Below are 18487 nucleotides of genomic sequence, written 5' to 3'. Positions count from 1 at the left end.
AAAATCAACACTTTTCCACAGCAGACATTGGAACCAATAAGCAACTAATGAATTGATTAGCTACACCTGTGTTTGACCAGTTAAAATGTCTGCTGTAAAAAGATATTTTTCCCCCAACTAGTTTGGGAGTTTTAAGCTTTGGGCCTCCAATAAGGCCACCAGAGAGAGTGCTAGATCCTCTACATCAACAAACAGTCCTACGTTTCTATCAGCTCATTCCAGTGGTCTCAAGTCTCAAAGACACAGACTCACCTAACGAAAGGAAGACTCAGTTCTCTGCAGCTCAGCGTTGCTTCAAATGCTTCATTTCCAGTCGGCCAAAGAGTGCTTTGAAAAGCTTTTTTTTTTCCCCTTTCAGAAATGTAATTAGGCAGTTAAAATTAAGAGCTTGAATTTAACTGAAGGAGCATAACATCCAATCTAATTAGAGGGCCCTTTAATGAGTTGTAAATTAGCTACAGCGTGGTGCACACAGGGCGCCATTGTGGCTTGAACTTGTGCAGGGACCCTGCTGACTGGGTCACCCTTTGTGTTAGATTGGTTCCCACTTGGGAAGCATTACTCACTGATTACGCTTTGCCATCAAGGCAGCCAACAGAAGGATATACAGCATGAAGCAAGGGCAACAAACCAACATTGGGGTGAGTGAGTGTAGTCAATAAATGGGCCCATATATTTGCTTGGTCAATCATAGGGGATGCATTTCGGCACGTGCATTGAACAGCGCGGAGACAATACATCATAAGCAATATTGCGCGCTCCGCCCTCAAACAGACCCCGCGGTGAGTTTCATCAGGGGGACCCTGGAGGTCCCGTATCGGCGTGCTGCCTCTCCGTATGCCAAGCACCGCCCCTCATCTGCTGGAACCCGTCTACCTCTGACCTCCAGAACCCTACAGCGACTGCATTAATTTAGCCAGCAAAAATCAATCGGCCGGGGGACTGGGACAAGGAGGAAGGCCCTCGTTATTACAGCGGGCAGGACACACCCTCTCGCTGGGAGTGTGCGGCTGTTTTTATTGGTAATAGTTTAACGGGGGGGGGTTGGCGGCTAGGGGACAGAGGCATTGCTCATTTCCCCCTGACCCAGTCGTTTCCAAATGAACTCAAGATTTAACATCATTAGAAAATGAGGCCTTGAGACAATTTTGGGGTTATTTCTTGTGAAATTGTTCCATGTTAACCACAAGTGTGTGTGTGTGTGTGTGTGTGTGTGTGTGGGGGGGGGGGGGGGGGGGGGGGGGGGGGGGGGGGGGAGCATATGAGACTAATTTATTTGAAAAGATGGCATTGGGAGTGTCAAGGGTTTGAAAAGGAGAACAAAGCATTCAGTCAAGGGCAAGAGAGGGCATATGACTGCAAATTCCCAGACACGTGGCCGTTTCATTTTTGTTCTATTTATTTATGTCCTGGCCGGCCTAACAGACTCTCAAACATTCCCCAAAATCAGATTAGGAAATTATGAGCCCTATAATTAACCGGCTGTTTCGGCCGAGAGCTCTGGCGTCCTATTTTCTAATAAGGAACGAGTGAAAAATTATCTAATAATGCAACAAATGTGCTTTATGAGCTATTAATATGTACTACATAACACAAACATGACAACAATACTGGCTGCGCGTTTAAAGATCCGAATAAACTGTCCGCGGTGGGCTGAGTGCAGAGTTATGACAGTCAAAGAGGAGCGGCTGGCGCTGTATAGGGGGGAGGCCGCGATGCCATTACTCAGACAGCAAGCGGGGGGCTCATCGGCCCAGGGAGGGACGGCGGGGTGACTGAGTGTGTGCGTCTGAAACGGCCTATGTGTTTAAAATGTGCTGCACAATACCTGCTAATTCTATTAAGTGCCTCTGTGGTGTGGCCGCGTGGCTACCGGTTGATGTAAATGGACGGCTGGTTGACTAAACAATGCAATAGCATTAGAATAAGGTGATTGGATGACAGAGTGGAGTAGAAGGCCCGAGCCCAGCCACCTCGGGCCTTGCCAAGTCCATTACGCGTATTGGAGGACATCTTGATATCAGTCATGCGGAGTCGCGAGCCGAGAGAGGGAAGAGAGAAGAGGGTTGTTGTTTTGTTCAGCCTTTATTGTCAAGATAGCTTCCACCTCACCGCATCCAGGTGTAGGTAATGCAATCAAATGAGGACCTCACAAACGCACACACACACACCCCCCCCCCGCACACACACACACACACTTTCAATCTGTTCTGATCATTGGGGCGGTTTTAGGAATCACTGGTAGTCAACTGGCTCAAGGACAGGCATAGATTTGAGATCTGTTTTGACTTTGCCACCGAGACATCATCGCCGTCTGATTTCGTGATGTGTACCTGTTTCCATAAATCATTCCTGAAGCTCCTGACAGCTCAGAGTGGAGAACAACAAGGAAGGAGGAGATGAAGAGGAGAGCATGCACTGTCAGACATAGACTGTATATAAGAAGTGAACGTGGTCACCCATTGGTTTGTGGACTAAAAGCCTAAACTTTGTCATTTTGGCCGTCGCCATCCTGGTTTTTGTCCGTCAACGTCTTGGTTTTTCGCCATTTACTCTAAATGCACCATAATTTACTAAATGAACATCATGCTGTATTGAAAAAGACTTGAAACTAGCAATTAAGAACATAAACTCATGTTTGCAATGTTTACTGAGGGAATAAATCAAGTGAGATTTCTCATAGACTTCTATACAATCTAACTTATTTTTGCAACAAGAGTCGCCGCCCCCTGATGGACATTAGAGAGAATGCAAGTTTAAGGCACTTCCGCATTGGCTTCACTTTTCAGACCCAGAAGTTGCCGCCTGCTACGAGTGCAGATGCAAGAACATATTACTACCATAATACATGAAGGCTGATGGAGTCACCGCCATGATTGCTGTGACTTATCTATAATATCTATATACATTTAAGGTAAGGCTGCACAATTAATCGAATTTTAATCGCGATCACGATTTTGGCTGCCACAATTAAATGAGCATGATCGTCAGCGATATTGACGTTTAAAATGCTCTGCTACATATCAAATCAAGCGCGTCCTCAACTAACACTCAGCCAACCACCAGGGGGAGAACGAGATGGGAGTAGAAGAAGTGGAAGAGTAGAGAGACGGGAGCTTGAAGGACGAGTACTTGTGCTTAATTTATTTACACGCCGGCATGTCACATCTGTCACTACATGGTCGCGCATTTACAATTCCCCTGCTCTCTGTATCGCGCACGGCGGTGTTCCGCCGTGATCCGCGCGCACAATGCAACAGTCGCTCTCCTGCGAGTAGCAGCACCCCCCCCCCCGCCAAGCATCTAAGGTCCGGTAACTGGTCATTAATGAATAATCGTGATAAATAATCGTGATCTCAATATTTATCAAAATAATTGTGATTATGATTTTGGCCATAATCGTGCAGGTATGGCTACTGAAAATTCTTACTGGTGTCTATCGAAAGCCAGGCGCATGTTTGCAGTTCGGAATTAATGCAAAGCATTAAACTGTAGGTGAGGAAAACGACAACAGCTTTGAGTTTGTGTTATTTGTGAAACCAGAAAAAAAAACAATAAATAGCATTTAGGTTAAGGAGAAAGATTCTAGGATTCCTCATGATTTTAAAACTTGTTTGCGAGTGGCCACAGCAATACCCTCCCAGTTGTATGTCCAGCATTGTAATGGAAGAAGTTGTCACTTTGGATGGTTCGCCTTGTCGGGTATATTTATCCCTTACATACAGCATCTTTCTTTAAATGAAGAACATAAATGTGCCACTATATTCCTTCAATAAAATGTTGAATTTGTAATAAACCGTTAAAAAGCCAGAGTTAGATTTAGAGAAAGTAACTGCTTGTGCTCATAGAAGGTTTATGTTAATGATCATTGACTGGTGAAATCATTTCAGCAGATTTTAAAGTGTAATGCCATAATGATATTTGACTTGAGATACATCAAGAAATCGAGCAAGACGAGATATTCATTGCTCACTGTTGCTCTATTCACACAAAAAAACGTTCACAGCAGCCACCATTGTCTCACAAAATGTGCTTCAAGTGAGTAAAAAGTGCATCAGAATTCTCTTCCTTCCTGTGTGTGCATAACACAGAGCGGGCTTTATTCTTATCGGGGGGGCCCCTCACTCTACGAGCCGTTCATTAAAAGCACTTGTGTCGAGTGTGATTGTTTGAGCGTGCTCATTGGATACAGGTGTCAAGAGGTTGTTTCTGCTGCTGTAATTACTCCACAGCACACGAGCCACAGGCTTTCTTCAAACTGAGGGGGGAAATTGCTTGGATTTTATTTAACGATTCCCCCCCCCCCCAGATCATAACCAGCCGTGCGTGACACCGGGCTCGAGCGAGGAGATCAATTCCCCAGGAAAGTGTCGGCGTCGTCTTCAGACAGGCCGGTGAGCCAGGATGAGAGGGAGAATCACGGACCGCCACTTCCACCGCATGGGGAGAGGGGGGGGGGTGTTTGGATTAGGGTTAGCTGCAGGTGTCTCTCTCTCCAACCCCCCACAATGCCACTCCATCCTTCTGTACATGATACCTGGTATGAAGCGAGGTGGAGGAGGGAGGGGAGATATATATATATATATATATATATCTCTGTACACTTAGGCGGGAGAAAGGTCAGGCGGGCTGGATGTGCCAGGCAAACAGGCAGTGGGGGTCTGGGGGGCCCAGGGATGAATCACAGGAGAATTGGTGCATGGCAGTGAATGAATAACCCGCCATGGCTCCCCAAACCCCATTATTTCCCTCCTTCTCCGGCGGGGCCTGAAATTCATGTCTGCGCATGCTGCCAGTTCATTAGGGGGAGGATGTCATTCCTCTTCTGGCTGCGGCAGGACAGGCCAGGCGAGCCCCAGGAGGACCCGGCCCTGTTTAATTCCACATCAACCGCTCCACTGAGGGCCTTAATCTCTGCTTGTGTGATCAATACTATATCAGTGTAAATTAAAATGACAATTTTAAAGTAATTAAGCCTGTTAATGCTCGATTCAAATGTCATTATTTGCACGAGGAGAAGCAGATGGTGGCTGGATGTGTATAATGTGTGTGGGGGGGGGGGGGGCAGGGGAGGTTTTTTTTTTAATTTATTTTTTTTGAAGAGGAGGCTAAATTACGAGCCGTGTCCACAGTGACAGGTAAAGCGCTTTAACTGGCACGGCCCGATGTTGTTGCCGCCGCGGCCACCAAAACGAGGGCTTAACAAAAAGCAGATTAACTCTCCACCCATGCCGGCCCACAGACCTCTCCAATTTCAGAGGACGATAACCCAATTGCTGAAATCTGATTTGTACAACCAAACCCAATTATGGCCATATTAGATGAGAAGTGGCAGGGAGAGAACGCTTGCCGAGGGAGGCAAGAAAAAACAAAAAAAAAAGAGGGGGTGGGAGTGGGCGGGGGGGGAGAAAAAAAAAAGAAACGTTACACAATAAAAACGCACTTAACTATAGAATGAAGCCAAGCAGTAATTGCGTGATTTGATTATTTTTGTCTCCCTCCTCACTCCGCTTTTGAAAGGCTATTTAGAGTCATTGTTAGAGTGAAATAAATGGGACCCAACGTTAACCTTGTGTGTGTGTCTGTCCATGTGTGTGTGTGTGTGTGTGCGTCCTGTCTCAAGTGAGGTGAAGTGTAAGTGAAAGGGAAATTAAATGATCACATTGTTGGTTGTTATTATGACGGGCTCACAACATAGCCGGCGACCCCTCCGCTCCTCTTAGTCCAGATCCACCGATTACACCCAATCACCGCGGTTAGGGGCCGATGTGGAACCAGACAACCACACGTCCTACTCCAGCTGTTGCCTTGCCGAGACGGGACATACCGTCATTAAGACTCAGACCTGCAGTTTCCACTTTCTGCTCTTTCACTTTTCCCCAATGCTCTCAATGAGATGCACAACAGTTACACAAACGGCCGCCGGTGACGAGCAGCGTATTTCAGGAGGCCTGACTCAGTCTAATGAAGCCACTAACGGGACTTTCCTCTGTGGGGAATATGCCCGTAATCTAACAATTAGCGGCTAACAAGTCACGTGGTGACCAAACAACAGTGGGTGCAGCGATTAAAAGGAAGTAATTAGCACAGCGGTATAGATCGGTCGTGGATGTGTCCGTCACTGCTCAGCTCCTTCAGCGACAAAGCGGACATCTCTGTTGTCACCGATGTGGAACCGCCTCAGCGGCAGTCAGAGGAAATGGCCTGGAGGTGTAGTTATTTGGCAGCTCTGCAGCAAATGCCCCACGGAGGTGTGATTGGCTCTTCAGAGGAATGATAACGACCGTCTGAATGCTAATTATTGCTGATATGCACAATGTTCATCCCACACTCTTAGAAGTAAAGGCGCCGACTAGAGCCAGAAAGGGTTCTTCGGGCTTATCCTCACAGGAGATCCATTTCTTTTATAAAGGTTCCATCTGAAAACCTTTCAGAGGGTCTTACCCGTTACTCAACATAAAGGGGTTATACCTAGAACCACTTGTGAAAGGTTCCACCCAGAACTCCATATGAGAAGTTCTACAGACTACCCTTCAATGGTGTAATGGTTACAGATGGTTCATTTAGAACCCAACTAGGGGGTTCTACCAAGAACCCTTTTATATTTCAATGGTTTCATCTGGAACCCTAAAGGGCCGGGGGTGGTGTGGTGCAGCACAAACCACAACAATCATGGTTCACAATCACAGTTGATGATGGTCTGTTGGCTGGGTGGTGGGCGTTTCCTTAGAACACCAATACTTTCAACAATCCTTGAAGAACTCTGTATTCCAAAAAGGTGTTTTTAAAGGATCCCATCGTCTTACAAAGAACCCTCGAAAAACCCTTTCTTAAAAAAAAAGGGTTCCTCAGAAGCAAAAGGTTCTGTGTAGAACCTCAGCCCTTCAGGAAGAGCCCATTTGGAACCCTTATTCCTAAGAGTGGATGCGCATTCAGGATGTAGGTGTTAGTCTTGCAACATTTAATTAACAATCACAAAGCAAATAGTGAACATTTCAAGTTAATCTTCCATTAGTGCGCGACGCTGTGAGCGATTCAACTCTACCACAAAGTCTGCAACAAACCCTAAGTAGTCAGTGACGCAGCCCCATGAATTATTAAATACATGCCAATAGTGAGCAGATAGAAAGCACCCCAGCTGAAAAACAAGGGCGACCTGTGGGTGTTTAATTAGCAGGGCGGGTGCTCCTCTGCATGCCTGATCATGCCGGGGAAAGGACGCCCAGGGGCCGGAGAAAAGCTCGACAGCCGTATTGGTTTGCATCCAAGCTGTCCGATCCATCACGCCGTCCCGTTGACCGGTGTTTTGCACAGCCAGCCCTTATTAATTATCAGCTCGTTTGGAGAGGAGGGGGGGTGTCAAGGGTGGAGAGTGGGCGGTAGGTGGTGGGTCCTCTTTGATCAATGGAAGCGATCGCTCCAGGAGAACTCTACCGAGGGTGATTGAGGTCAGTTTGGCCCGGCACACTGCACGTCTCCACCAGAAGAGGATGAGTGGGCGACCCATGGGATGGAGCTGTGGGGGGGGGGGGGGGGGGGGGGGGGGATCGCTGCATCCCATTGGCATGCGTCGGTGATTGCATTAGCGATTAGTTTCCAGCCTAGAGGGTTAAACACACTTACCTAAATAACAGCGTAATAGACACTGCTGCTCCGTAAAACATCGGCATTGCTGCCTGTTTAAATATTTCCTCACTTGCTGACATATTAAGCTCTCACAGTTTTTAAACTGCTAATAATTAAGAAGTCTATAAATCCTGCAGGCACGCAGAGAAAAATGCTGGATCATAACTATGCTGGGGTGGTATCGGGCAGTTTTCAGATATTCATTTAGTTGTGCCTTGACACACATATGAGATAATAAAGGGTACTTTTAAAACTACACCAAGAGTTATTTAAGGGTTACATTTGTTTAGGCCTATCTTGCCCATAAGTATATTGAGAGTTATTGGTCACTGTAATCATCCGTCCTGTCCGTGTTTTCCATGTCAGTGATGCATATGTGAAGCTTCAGGTGTCTAAATGAATCCAATCAAGATGGTATCTTCCAAAGCGTAAGTCTTTTTTAGCATTAAATCTTTGTCTTTCCAATTATTCCCTACTGAGCTGCAGTGTGGGGATTGTAATAAGAAAGGACAGTTTCTTCCTAAACAATCCTCTTTATAACATTTTACTCCACTCATTTCTTTTGGTATACAATATTACATGTTGCTATGGTGGCGTCTGGTCTTAGTCATGGAGAACCAGAACACCAGAACATTGAAATGCTGCTTACATGTAAATGCATCATTAAAAATAATCCAAATACACAATACATACATATATTCTGCATAAGGAGTACTTTCTCTGTTGATACTGAATATAATACTTCTTCCATTGTGATATTGCTACTTTCACATAAGTTTAAGATCTGAAAAAAACACTGGTAATAATACGGAATAATAGGGAAACATTGCCGTGTTTGAATCTGCATTATGCAGGTGTGTGTGTATGTGTGTGTGTGTGTGTGTGTGTGTGTGTGTGTGTGTGTGTGTGTGTGTGTGTGTGTGTGTGTGTGTGTGTGTGTGTGTGATGCATGTTGCTGTGCAGATTCTTTGCAGAGTAAAGTGCCTGGGGTTGGGTTTGGGGGTCATTTTGTCTCCTTGGAGAGCGGGGCTGTGGGAGCTGTGAGGGCTCTCAATAGACAAGAGGATTATGGAAATCAAAGCTGGGAGATTAGCTAATGGGAATATAATGGCCACCGGACTGCCTGGTTTCAGCTGGGCCATGCAAATGAAGCGGCAATAGCCAGCGGCGGAGGACGAGGAGGGATCGATCCGTACGGGCAGAGTGCCGGCTGGTAAATAGGATCGGTGATGCCACTCGGGCACACGTGTGCACGCGCACACGCAGGAAGCCTGAGGGCCGGCAGCCAGCGGGCAGGAGGGAGCTTTCAGCGGGAGGCAGCCGGCTCAAGTGGGAAAACCGGAGATATCGCCAACTCCCCCCCCCCCAGCTCCCTCTCTCACTGATGTCAACAGGCAGCATGTGATCCTCCCCGACGCCCGGCTCTCATCCCCACACTGACGCAGCAACCCCCCCCCCCCTCCACGCTCCATCAAATATCTATTCATCCCGCCTTGGCCCCAAAAACAGAGCGAGACGTCCTTGTAGACAATCGATAGTGCCGCTCCCGGGACGGCCAAGTATTACGACAGCATTCGGATACACTAAGTAGTTTATTCTCCTACACTCTCGTGCACGATCTGACATCCACCGTTTAGGATGTGCGGGTATTAACCTTCTTCGGGGCGCGCGAGGTGGAGTGGGTGTCGTAAAAAAAAAAAGCCCATCGACTGGGACACACGGCGGCCGTCATCATCAAACTATATATATATATATATATATATATATATATATATATATATATATATATATATATATATATATGTCAGAATAGCAATTTTGCACGTGTCAGAGAAAATTTCAATTTCAGGTGGGACTCCGGCTCCACGCGCCTGGCCTCTCCCCTCTCCACCCCTCGCTCATTTCCATTCCCCGCCCGCCTCGACCATTCATCAGGACCCCGGGCAGAGGACACCTCCCGCCTGCTCACAAATGCATGGAGCAGGCAATAAAATTAACCTTGTGGCAATTGTTTTCCCACCCGTTTGATGGCCCCCTATGTCAGCTCATCCGTTACAGCGGGGAAGGAATAAAAAAAAAAAAGAAAGTCAAGCGCGGATGTGCAAAAAAATTATAATTATGACCGGGGTTGGGGGGGGGGGTTTTCGGGGAACAGAGCCCGAGCTAATACCAGAATATGGAGTCCAAACCCAATCGATCAGTGTTGAGAGAGTTGCCGAAAAAGAAAAAAGAAAGATGGGCTGCTTGTTTGATTTTGCGTCCGGGAACAATGAAGAGCGTCGAGAGCTTTAGCGTGGTGGTTGTTACCAACAGACTGCTGAGCAACAAGGCGGGTGGTGATGTTTTTATAGTTTTAGCTAGCCCGCCGTCCCTGACCCGGCCCCCTTTCCCCCGGGCGGGGAGGGACAAGACGGAGGAGGTCAAGAAGGAAGGAGGGGAGGGGGATAAAAAAAAAATCCTTCAGAGGGTGTTTATTTGCTCTCAACACCACCTAAGCGATCAATATTTTTAATTTGGGTCCGAGTTATTATTTTTCACATCACTGCGCCGGGGAGCAGAGTAAAGTGGCTCATATTTTAGCGCTAAAAAGATCGATATGACAGGCTCACCTTCACTCTGCCCCCGCAGTGGCTGCTGGGGGGGGGGGGGGGCACATCATAATGGACGGTGGCGAGGTACACCCTGTCCGACTTGTGCTAGAATCACATCATTATCTGTGGCTGGAGACCCCACACACACACACCACCGCAGGACAACAACACCTCCACCTCCAACACGACCGATTCGGCCCCCTTGGCTCGACCCCCCCCACACACACAAATAGTGGTAAACACTTTATCAGAGCGCCATTTATGAGTGTGTGTGTGTGTGTGTGTGTGTGTGTGTGTGCGTGTGCGTGAGAGCCGATCCAGGCAGGGCAGAGAGGCTCGGCTCACCCCCCGCAATAAATGCGTCAATTCCTCCACCTCTTTCCACAATCTATTAATTATATCTACATTTCCAGTCCAAAATATTTTCACACGGGGGAAGGCCCACTCTCTCTCTCTCACCCCCCCCCCCCCCCTCTCTCTCTCTCATAACTCACATCTGATGGCAGATTCATTGATTGTCGCTCGACCCCCCGTGTCCAGAGTGTGTGTGTTTCAACGTGCACTCTCAGCGTCAGTGTTTATTCATCTTTGTCACTATATATATATATATATATATATATGTGTGTGTCTGTGTGTGTGTGTGTGTGTGTGTGCACTTACGTCTGCCCCCGAGAGTATGAGTGATGGCCGCTGAGAGTTATGGTCCGGCCGTATTACCGCACTGACATCTACTCCGTTCAAGTGGCCTCGGTTGGTGCCGTACTTCTCGCCATATTGAAATAAGAGCTCTCTTGGATTTAGTTAGCAATATTTTAACCTGCTTATGTGGCTGCTGGCTTTTTTAACACGGAGCTGAGAGGAGGAGGAGGAGGATGATGAGGAGGATGAAGAGGAGGAGGGCTGCTCTTGCTAGTTAACCTCTGTGTGTAAAACCAACTCGCTGTACACAGAGACCCCTCCTCTATGACCCCACTTTCTCCGGTAAGTACATAATCCCGACATGCAACCTGGTTTTGGTTAGTCATAAAAACACGGAAGAGGGAGGTGATATAGGACGCAGTTAAAACAAATAAATAATATATATATATTGATGTAGAAAGTAAAATGGGATAAATGCGAGTGACACACATTTCGGGGCCGTGCCGTAAACACCCTCCTGCTGAGGCCCTGTCAGCACAGAGGGACACTAAGTGTTCATAAATCCGTGGCCGAATCAGAGAGCGGCACTGATGATTGCATTACGCCGCGCTGCCCGGTGGAGAGCGGAGTGGAGCCGCTCTGCCGACCGCAGAGGGGACGGCAGCTCAACAAGCTCACATTTAGGCATCTGGCTGATGCCGTTCATCGTTTAGTAGAACGTTTAAAATGTGGGACTAGAGTTTCTGTACCTTGACAAACCAGTCCTTTAAGAGACGGCCTCGGAACATCTACGTCGTGTCTTTTGACAACTTTTCCTCTCGTGCCGCTAAATATCTGAGCTGACTCTAAATTAAAGGTACATTTATTGAGCTTTATTTATCTGCTTATTTGTGACTTGCACTCGATTCTTAAACGTATAGACTCATACAAAAAGAATCCTCCCAATCATCCCTCATGACATCACTAGAAGTGTTTGGCGGTGTTTCTGGGCGTCAGCCTCTATTAAAAAAACGTAGCGAGCAGGTTCCAGAACGCAAGAACGCATCTGAGAGGAAGCTACGAAAGTTGTGGAAAAACAACCGATAAAGAATCTGGCTTTAAACGGATTTAAAATGTCCTTAAATTGCCTCGAATCGCCGCGTGTCAAACCTCCTCCTCGGCTCCTGTAACGCTAGATGTTGCTAACTATTTCCTTCTAAGCTCAGGCCAGTGACCTCCCGGCCTGTCACATGATCCGGACAAAATCACAACATGGCGTCTAACAAGCAAGCGGCCGTATACTGTTGACTGGTGCTATGTGATCCTGAATCATTGCTGCCGACACAGGAAGGATGTAGTAGTGTAGTGGCCAGGATTTAGGAAGAGGTGACGAAACGTGTCGAAACATCGCTCCCCGCTGCAGAGAGAGAGGAGCTCTGACGTGCGGTGTAAAGACGACGAGACCGCCCAGTCGAATGTCACGATTACGTCACACCACACCACATCACCACAGCACGAGTAACATCAGAGTTTCTGAAAACTCAACCTGGAGGACTGTTACATGAATGTGAAAGACCCATCCAGAGTGACAGACAACTTCACTTAATGCACTTCATTTCATATGAAGTTCAGCGACACAATGAGATTACAATATGCACTTTATTTTCATATCTCCGTCCCTCGGAGTGAAAGCGGTTCGCAAAACACGCACATGCGTGTGCACACACACAAGCGCGGCGGTAAGAAGGAGACGCCGGTGTCCCGTCAGAGCCACGGGGCTGATTTATCCTCTGCCGCCGCTCTCGCTGCTGTCCTGCAGACCACAGACATGAGGGATGCCTTTAATTTCCCATTAAAATGCCCTGGAACAACCGAGGGGGCCGCCGTGTGTCACTGTCTGTATATGTGTGTGTGTGTGTGTGTGTGTGTGTGTGTGTGTGTGTGTGTGGATGGCTTGATTAGACCGCGTGACAGCGGTGGTGGGTGTGTGTTCGTGGGCCTTTTTTTACGTTAAGCCGTGTCAGGAAGTGGCAGCGTCACGGCGCGCGGCGGTCCTGCGGCTCCGGGGGGGTCCCGCGATGAATATTAATGTCCGAGAACATGTGGATTGGGAGTTGGGCTATCAGGGCGGGCCTTCCTAATTGACATTTTACCTGCTGTATACCTTAACGGGGCTGTAAAACACCAGGACCCGGGGCTCAGCCGCAGGGGCGACGTGTCAGTCAAAGCTCTTCCCACTGCCGGCCTTCCTCTGGGAGGAGGAGGAGGAGAGAGGAGAGAGGAAGAGAGGAAGAGAGGAGGCCGGCCTGGACTCCTCATCGCTCACATTCAGCGCTGAGGTGTTGCATGTGTGCCGTTTTTTGACACCAGGACGTTGATGGGGTTTCATTTGAGTAAATCAAGATGCAGTGAAGAGACAGGAACACTGCTCCTTCAGCCTCCACACTGTCTTTTATGTTTCTGCATTTTGGGTTTTGGCAGGAAATCTGTCTGATTGTGCAAAAGATTTCATGTTTTTGCTCAACAAATGACACTAAAGTTGATTTCAGAGCCACCTTCCGGGATAAATAAATGTTTCAGCTGGTTCTAAAACCTCTACAGCTGGACGGGGATCAGGTTTATCCATTTCTACAGTACTTGGTATTTGCCATAACGCCATTAAAAGACATCAAAGTCCATTTGTTAAATAGTTATGTTATTCATTTATCTATTTATTTATCCATTCATGTATTATTTTAGTTATTTTCATATTTCTCTTTCCATCTTCTTCTACTCAATACTGTCATTTTTTTGCAATCTCTCCCCCTTCTACATCTTTCTCACTGAAAACCGATCCATCAACACACACACACACACACACACACACACACACACACACACACACACACACACACACACACACACACACACACACACACACACACACACACACACACACACACACACACACACACACACACACACACACACACTTCTTTGTTGGTTTGTTTTAGGGTCAGACGTTTTATGTGCTTGTTTTTATGCAGATCACTTTTTGAAAACAAAAAAAAAAGAAAGAAATAAGATTTGAGCAGTTAGGGCTTCAACTAATGATTATTAACATCACCAAATATGCAGAAGATTTTCTCAATTCAAAACAGCGACCACAATTTCCAAAATTGAGCCCCAAATGACGTTGAAATTGCTTGTTTTGTCCGAACAGACTCAAGGAGCCACCGTAGAAGACGAAGAGAGCCGGCAGATATTCACACCTGAGACGTTGGAACCAGTGAACCGGCTTAAAAAGTTGCTGCTCAAGTTTCCTGTGGATCGCTTTAAATCGATCAACTTGTTTCTCCCCCCCGACTGCAATCACAGCGGTAAACAGAAGCCTTCCATTCATTGACAAATGAACGTTATCAATCACGTCCCTCTCTTCCACTGACACAGAGCTGCAGTTCAAACACTCTCGTGTATACACTCGCTACATTGCTACGCAGGAAAGTCTCCCTACTTACATTATCTGAGAATTGACAGGCGGGGGGCGGGGACAACAAACAATTATCCCCAGAGCACAGTGTGTGTGTGTGTGCGCGTGCGCGTGTGCGTGTGCGTGTGTGTGTGTGTGTGTGTGTGTGTGTGTGTGTGTGTGGGGTGGGTGGGGGGGGGGGGGTCGAAGATTGACAAAAACAAATATGGGTGATGTCACCAGAGCTAAATGGCAAGCCCTGTGTGAGAGTCTAACGTGTTTACTGTTCTCCGGTTTCAGCATCATAGAAATCACATTTCAGAGACGCACAAGCTGCCGTCTCCATCCCAATGAAAAAAGAAGGTTAATCTGTAGACAAACACCATTAAATAAGCCGCTCGCGGTGCCGGGGATATTAGCGGCACTTATGTGAAGCGGCAGATGATTATTTTTTTTTGCCCCCCCCAAAAGGCCAGTGTTTGTAATATTCTTTTGAAAAGAGCAAGTGCGACTCGGCGGTGGCTGTGATTTATGAGCGTTTGCGGAGGCGCAGCGTGGCGTGGAGGAGAACCGAGGAGACGCCGAGCAACTCCGTGATCGAAGTCCTCATCTGGACCTTTTTTTCCCCCCCGTGTGTTATTACAGTGGAGTGTTTTTTTAGTTGTTTTTTTTAAACCACATAATCTCCTGGGAAAGCAGACATGATCGCGTGATAAACCTGTAGTCTGTCAATTAAGCGTCGGACATGAAACTTGTTTCCTCTCAAGCGGTGGATGATACACAACAGAGATGAAGAACCTCTGCTGCTGTCTGAGTGTCTGTCTCCACCAAGTGGCCAAACACCAGACATGCACCCAGCTGGGGAACAAGGGGGTGAATGAAAAGGGTCTGTCACCGAGGTTTAACTCCTCACACAGCCACGTGTCAGAAGACGCAGATACAAATATATAAAGATGATGCTGTAATAATGTGAATATATCAGAAGACGGTGGGACACCTTCTCCCAGACTCAGCACCACTTCATAACTTTTGTTATGTGTTCATCAGTTCCTGGGATATAAGTCATTCAGCATGAAAACAAGAGTGATCGGCGAAAGAAATCTTAGTCGACTGAGACCAAAACGAGCGGTTAATCGACTGAGACTTTTCTTTCTATTACTAAGGCCAGTGTCAGTTTATCCTGTGAATCCATTCCTCTGATGATTACCTGTATTCAGACTAAAGCTAATGCTAAGGAACCCAATGATGTGCTCATAAGTCCTGATGATCAATAAGTAAAGCAGTCCCACATTTGAAAAAGTTTCAACCAAAGCTCTGACGGCCACATTGTTTCTGAGTGTCTGCTGCCACCTCGTGTCCATCTGCTGTTACTACACACGGAGGGAAATATCAGTGCAGGCATGTGAAGCTGGGTTCAAGCCTCTCTATGCACAATAGAGTAGATCCCGTGAAGTATTTATACATGAACTTTTTCTGTGCATCAAGCTCCACTGCAGGTCTGCAGCTCATGAGTTTGTAGTCCGTCTTAGTTCACACCGACCTCTAGAAATGAGCTCATTCCAAACTGCTCAACGTTTTCTTTGGCCGTATTTTCACACCTAACGTGCACGCACGAAGGTTTCCTTTTCAACCACGAGATAAAATCACAACGCGGCGTGAGAATTTAAGAGCTGCGATCACAAAATGACTCGTGTGACGACACATGTCACTGACTGAGATGTTCGGTTGTTAAGAGAATTCAGAGAAGTGTAAAGAGAAAGTACGCCTTAGCATGAAAGTTTAATAGTAGAAATATGTCCTGTCAGACTTTTGAACAATGTTTAAAGCCTACTGTCCGTTTTACACCTTCTGAGAGAATACGGTGGTTTTTCATGTTGTTCTAAATGTATTAAATGTGTGTAAAGGACTCATAGGCACCACCAACGAATCGGACGGCGCTTACCGTGAAATGCTCCTGGGACTTGTAGTTCTCGTCGAGGTAGACGCGGGCTCTGCTGTACTCCCTCATGGCGTCACTGGACAGCAGCTCTCTGATGGACAGAGGGCACGCACACACACACACACACACACACACACACACACACACACACACACACACACACACACACACACACACACACACACACACACACACACACACACACACACACACACACACACACACACAGATATATATCAGGAAATGTCCAATAGATCTGAAAGCACCTTCCAGTTGAACCACATTTAAAATATTCTGAAGACACATTCACTGCAGGTAAGAATAATTAAACTAATAGGTATCCGCATGAAACTTCCCCAATTGATTACATAAATTGAGACCGTTGTTTTTCTGTGTTACAAGTTTTCGGAAATTGTATGTTTATATATGCAAATGATGCGTTATCTTATTAAATATGTGATCATTTGCATACATTTCAAAACCTGACCATTGGATGAAGACAGGTTCAAAATTCTTGTTTCACTTAGTTTTCACAAATTAGAGTCAAAAGGTTCTTACAGAGGGGACTTTGGATCTCTCTTTGCATCACAAAATACCGTTAACAGCGATTAAAAAAAAAATCATTTTCTTCATGTTTTTAGGAACAAAATGTTGCATAAATCAGGCGATGAATGCTATATGAACAAGCCCCTCTGTGGTAACCTTCAGAATATAGATAGGAACAAAATTGGAAAGTTTGGTGACGTAAACGTGGCTCAGAGTCTGAGAAAAAACGATTTAGAGAAAACAACTTTCAAGATATGGATTGTAAAATTAGATCCATTTTAAGACACTACCATGCAAGGTGCCACCTGCCCATCAGGCCTATTTACTCATTCATACCACTTCAGTCTTAGTATGGACTAGCGGAGCCGGGGATCGAACCACCGATCCTCTGATTGAAAGACGACCCTGCTCTACCACTGAGCCACAGTCGCCTTGTTTTCTACATGTTTTCTGAAATGGTATCTTTAAATATGCAAATGAGGCATCATCTAATGCAGTGGTTCTCAACTGGTCTGGCTGCGGGACCCACCATCACCCCCTAATGACAAGCCGCGACCCAAATTTTCAACTTCTCAAATGTATTTAATGAAAAGATGGTGCAGTTTGAACCTGAGCTGAAAATGTCCTCTGCAGTCGTTGTGGTAGGGAGCTCTCTTGTGCAGAGGAATTGTTCCTGTCAGTCTAAGTCCCACACGTTTCACGTAACGAATAAAACGGCTTCATGCTTTCTTGTGCCAGAACCTTGCTGCACAAAACACACTGAGGTTTTTGCCCTCTTTTGTCTTCAATGTAAGAAAATCCATATCTCATGTAGTCGGTGTCGCCAATTAGCATGTGAAAACAAACTTTGTTTTCTATACTGTGAAATGGCAGGTGTATATTAGCAGTACAAGGCATTAACGCCAAATACTGTTAAGAAGTGTGAATAACTCCGCTGCATAAAGCATTGTGTATTGTGGATGTTTTCTTTCCATTAGTCTGAAAGAAGTCATGTTATAGAGGCAAAATACCCCCAATATTGACCGGTGCATGAAAAGCAGAGTTTCTGTCTGTAGTGTCTGCCTGTGACGTACATCCGTGATGCGACCAGTGGGGGGAGCAGTCCGCCGGGTTTTAAACTACCCCTGCACGTTCCACATGGGGGGGGGGGGGTGTTCCTCATCTACTTACCATTACAATCACAACAATTAGGCACACCGCGAGCGCAATACTTACTTGACAAAAGTGTCCACGTGGGACATGGATGCCTCGTAGTTCTTCCCGCCCACCTCCTGGCAGTGCACCGCCAAGAAGTGCGGCTTGTGCGACTGTACCGTCTGTAATGGAAGAGAGGGGGGAGACACACAAACACACAGGTTAAAAAGAGCCCAACAGTGCTACTGTATTTTTATTTTTCAGTGCAAGTGCAGCCACAGCATCTGAGAACGACGCTACGGCAAGATACACAAATCTCAGGCCGTTCGGTCGAGGGTGAAACCTAAACAAGCTCAGCCCCTGGGCCCCGACAAATCAACTCTGTGACATGCTACCGTATTTACACAAGACAAAGTGCCTAGCTAATGTAGGCATAAGGCACTTAGTGAGCTTGTTCCGCGAGTCGGCCCCCTTCTTCCATCCACCAGAAAGAGGGGGGGGGGGGGGTGCGCCCGCAGCGTGAGTGTACAGCGGCGTGCTCGCGCTGAACACATCGCTCCCGATACAGCGGGAATATGTCAGGAC

The 18487-nt window shown here is 46.7% G+C and overlaps 1 protein-coding gene across 3 annotated transcripts in view; it reads right to left on the bottom strand.

Annotated features, from left to right (window-relative positions):
• The window catches only part of inpp5a (inositol polyphosphate-5-phosphatase A), a 135418-nt gene that overhangs the window by 71274 nt on the left and 45657 nt on the right, over positions 1-18487 (bottom strand). For all 3 annotated transcript variants that reach the window (XM_079168391.1, XM_079168390.1, XM_079168392.1), the window contains exons 3-4: positions 17984-18084; positions 16226-16313 (exon numbers count right to left, since the gene is read on the bottom strand). In XM_079168391.1, the coding sequence (XP_079024517.1) occupies positions 16226-16313; positions 17984-18084 (189 nt within the window). The remainder of the gene's footprint in view (positions 1-16225; positions 16314-17983; positions 18085-18487) is intronic.

Source organism: Pholis gunnellus (genome assembly GCF_910591455.1).
Source record: "Pholis gunnellus genome assembly, chromosome: 11".
Lineage (NCBI taxonomy): Eukaryota > Metazoa > Chordata > Actinopteri > Perciformes > Pholidae > Pholis > Pholis gunnellus.
The sequence above is the reverse complement of the archived record's forward strand: the minus strand, read 5'-3'. Positions and strand labels throughout refer to the sequence as shown.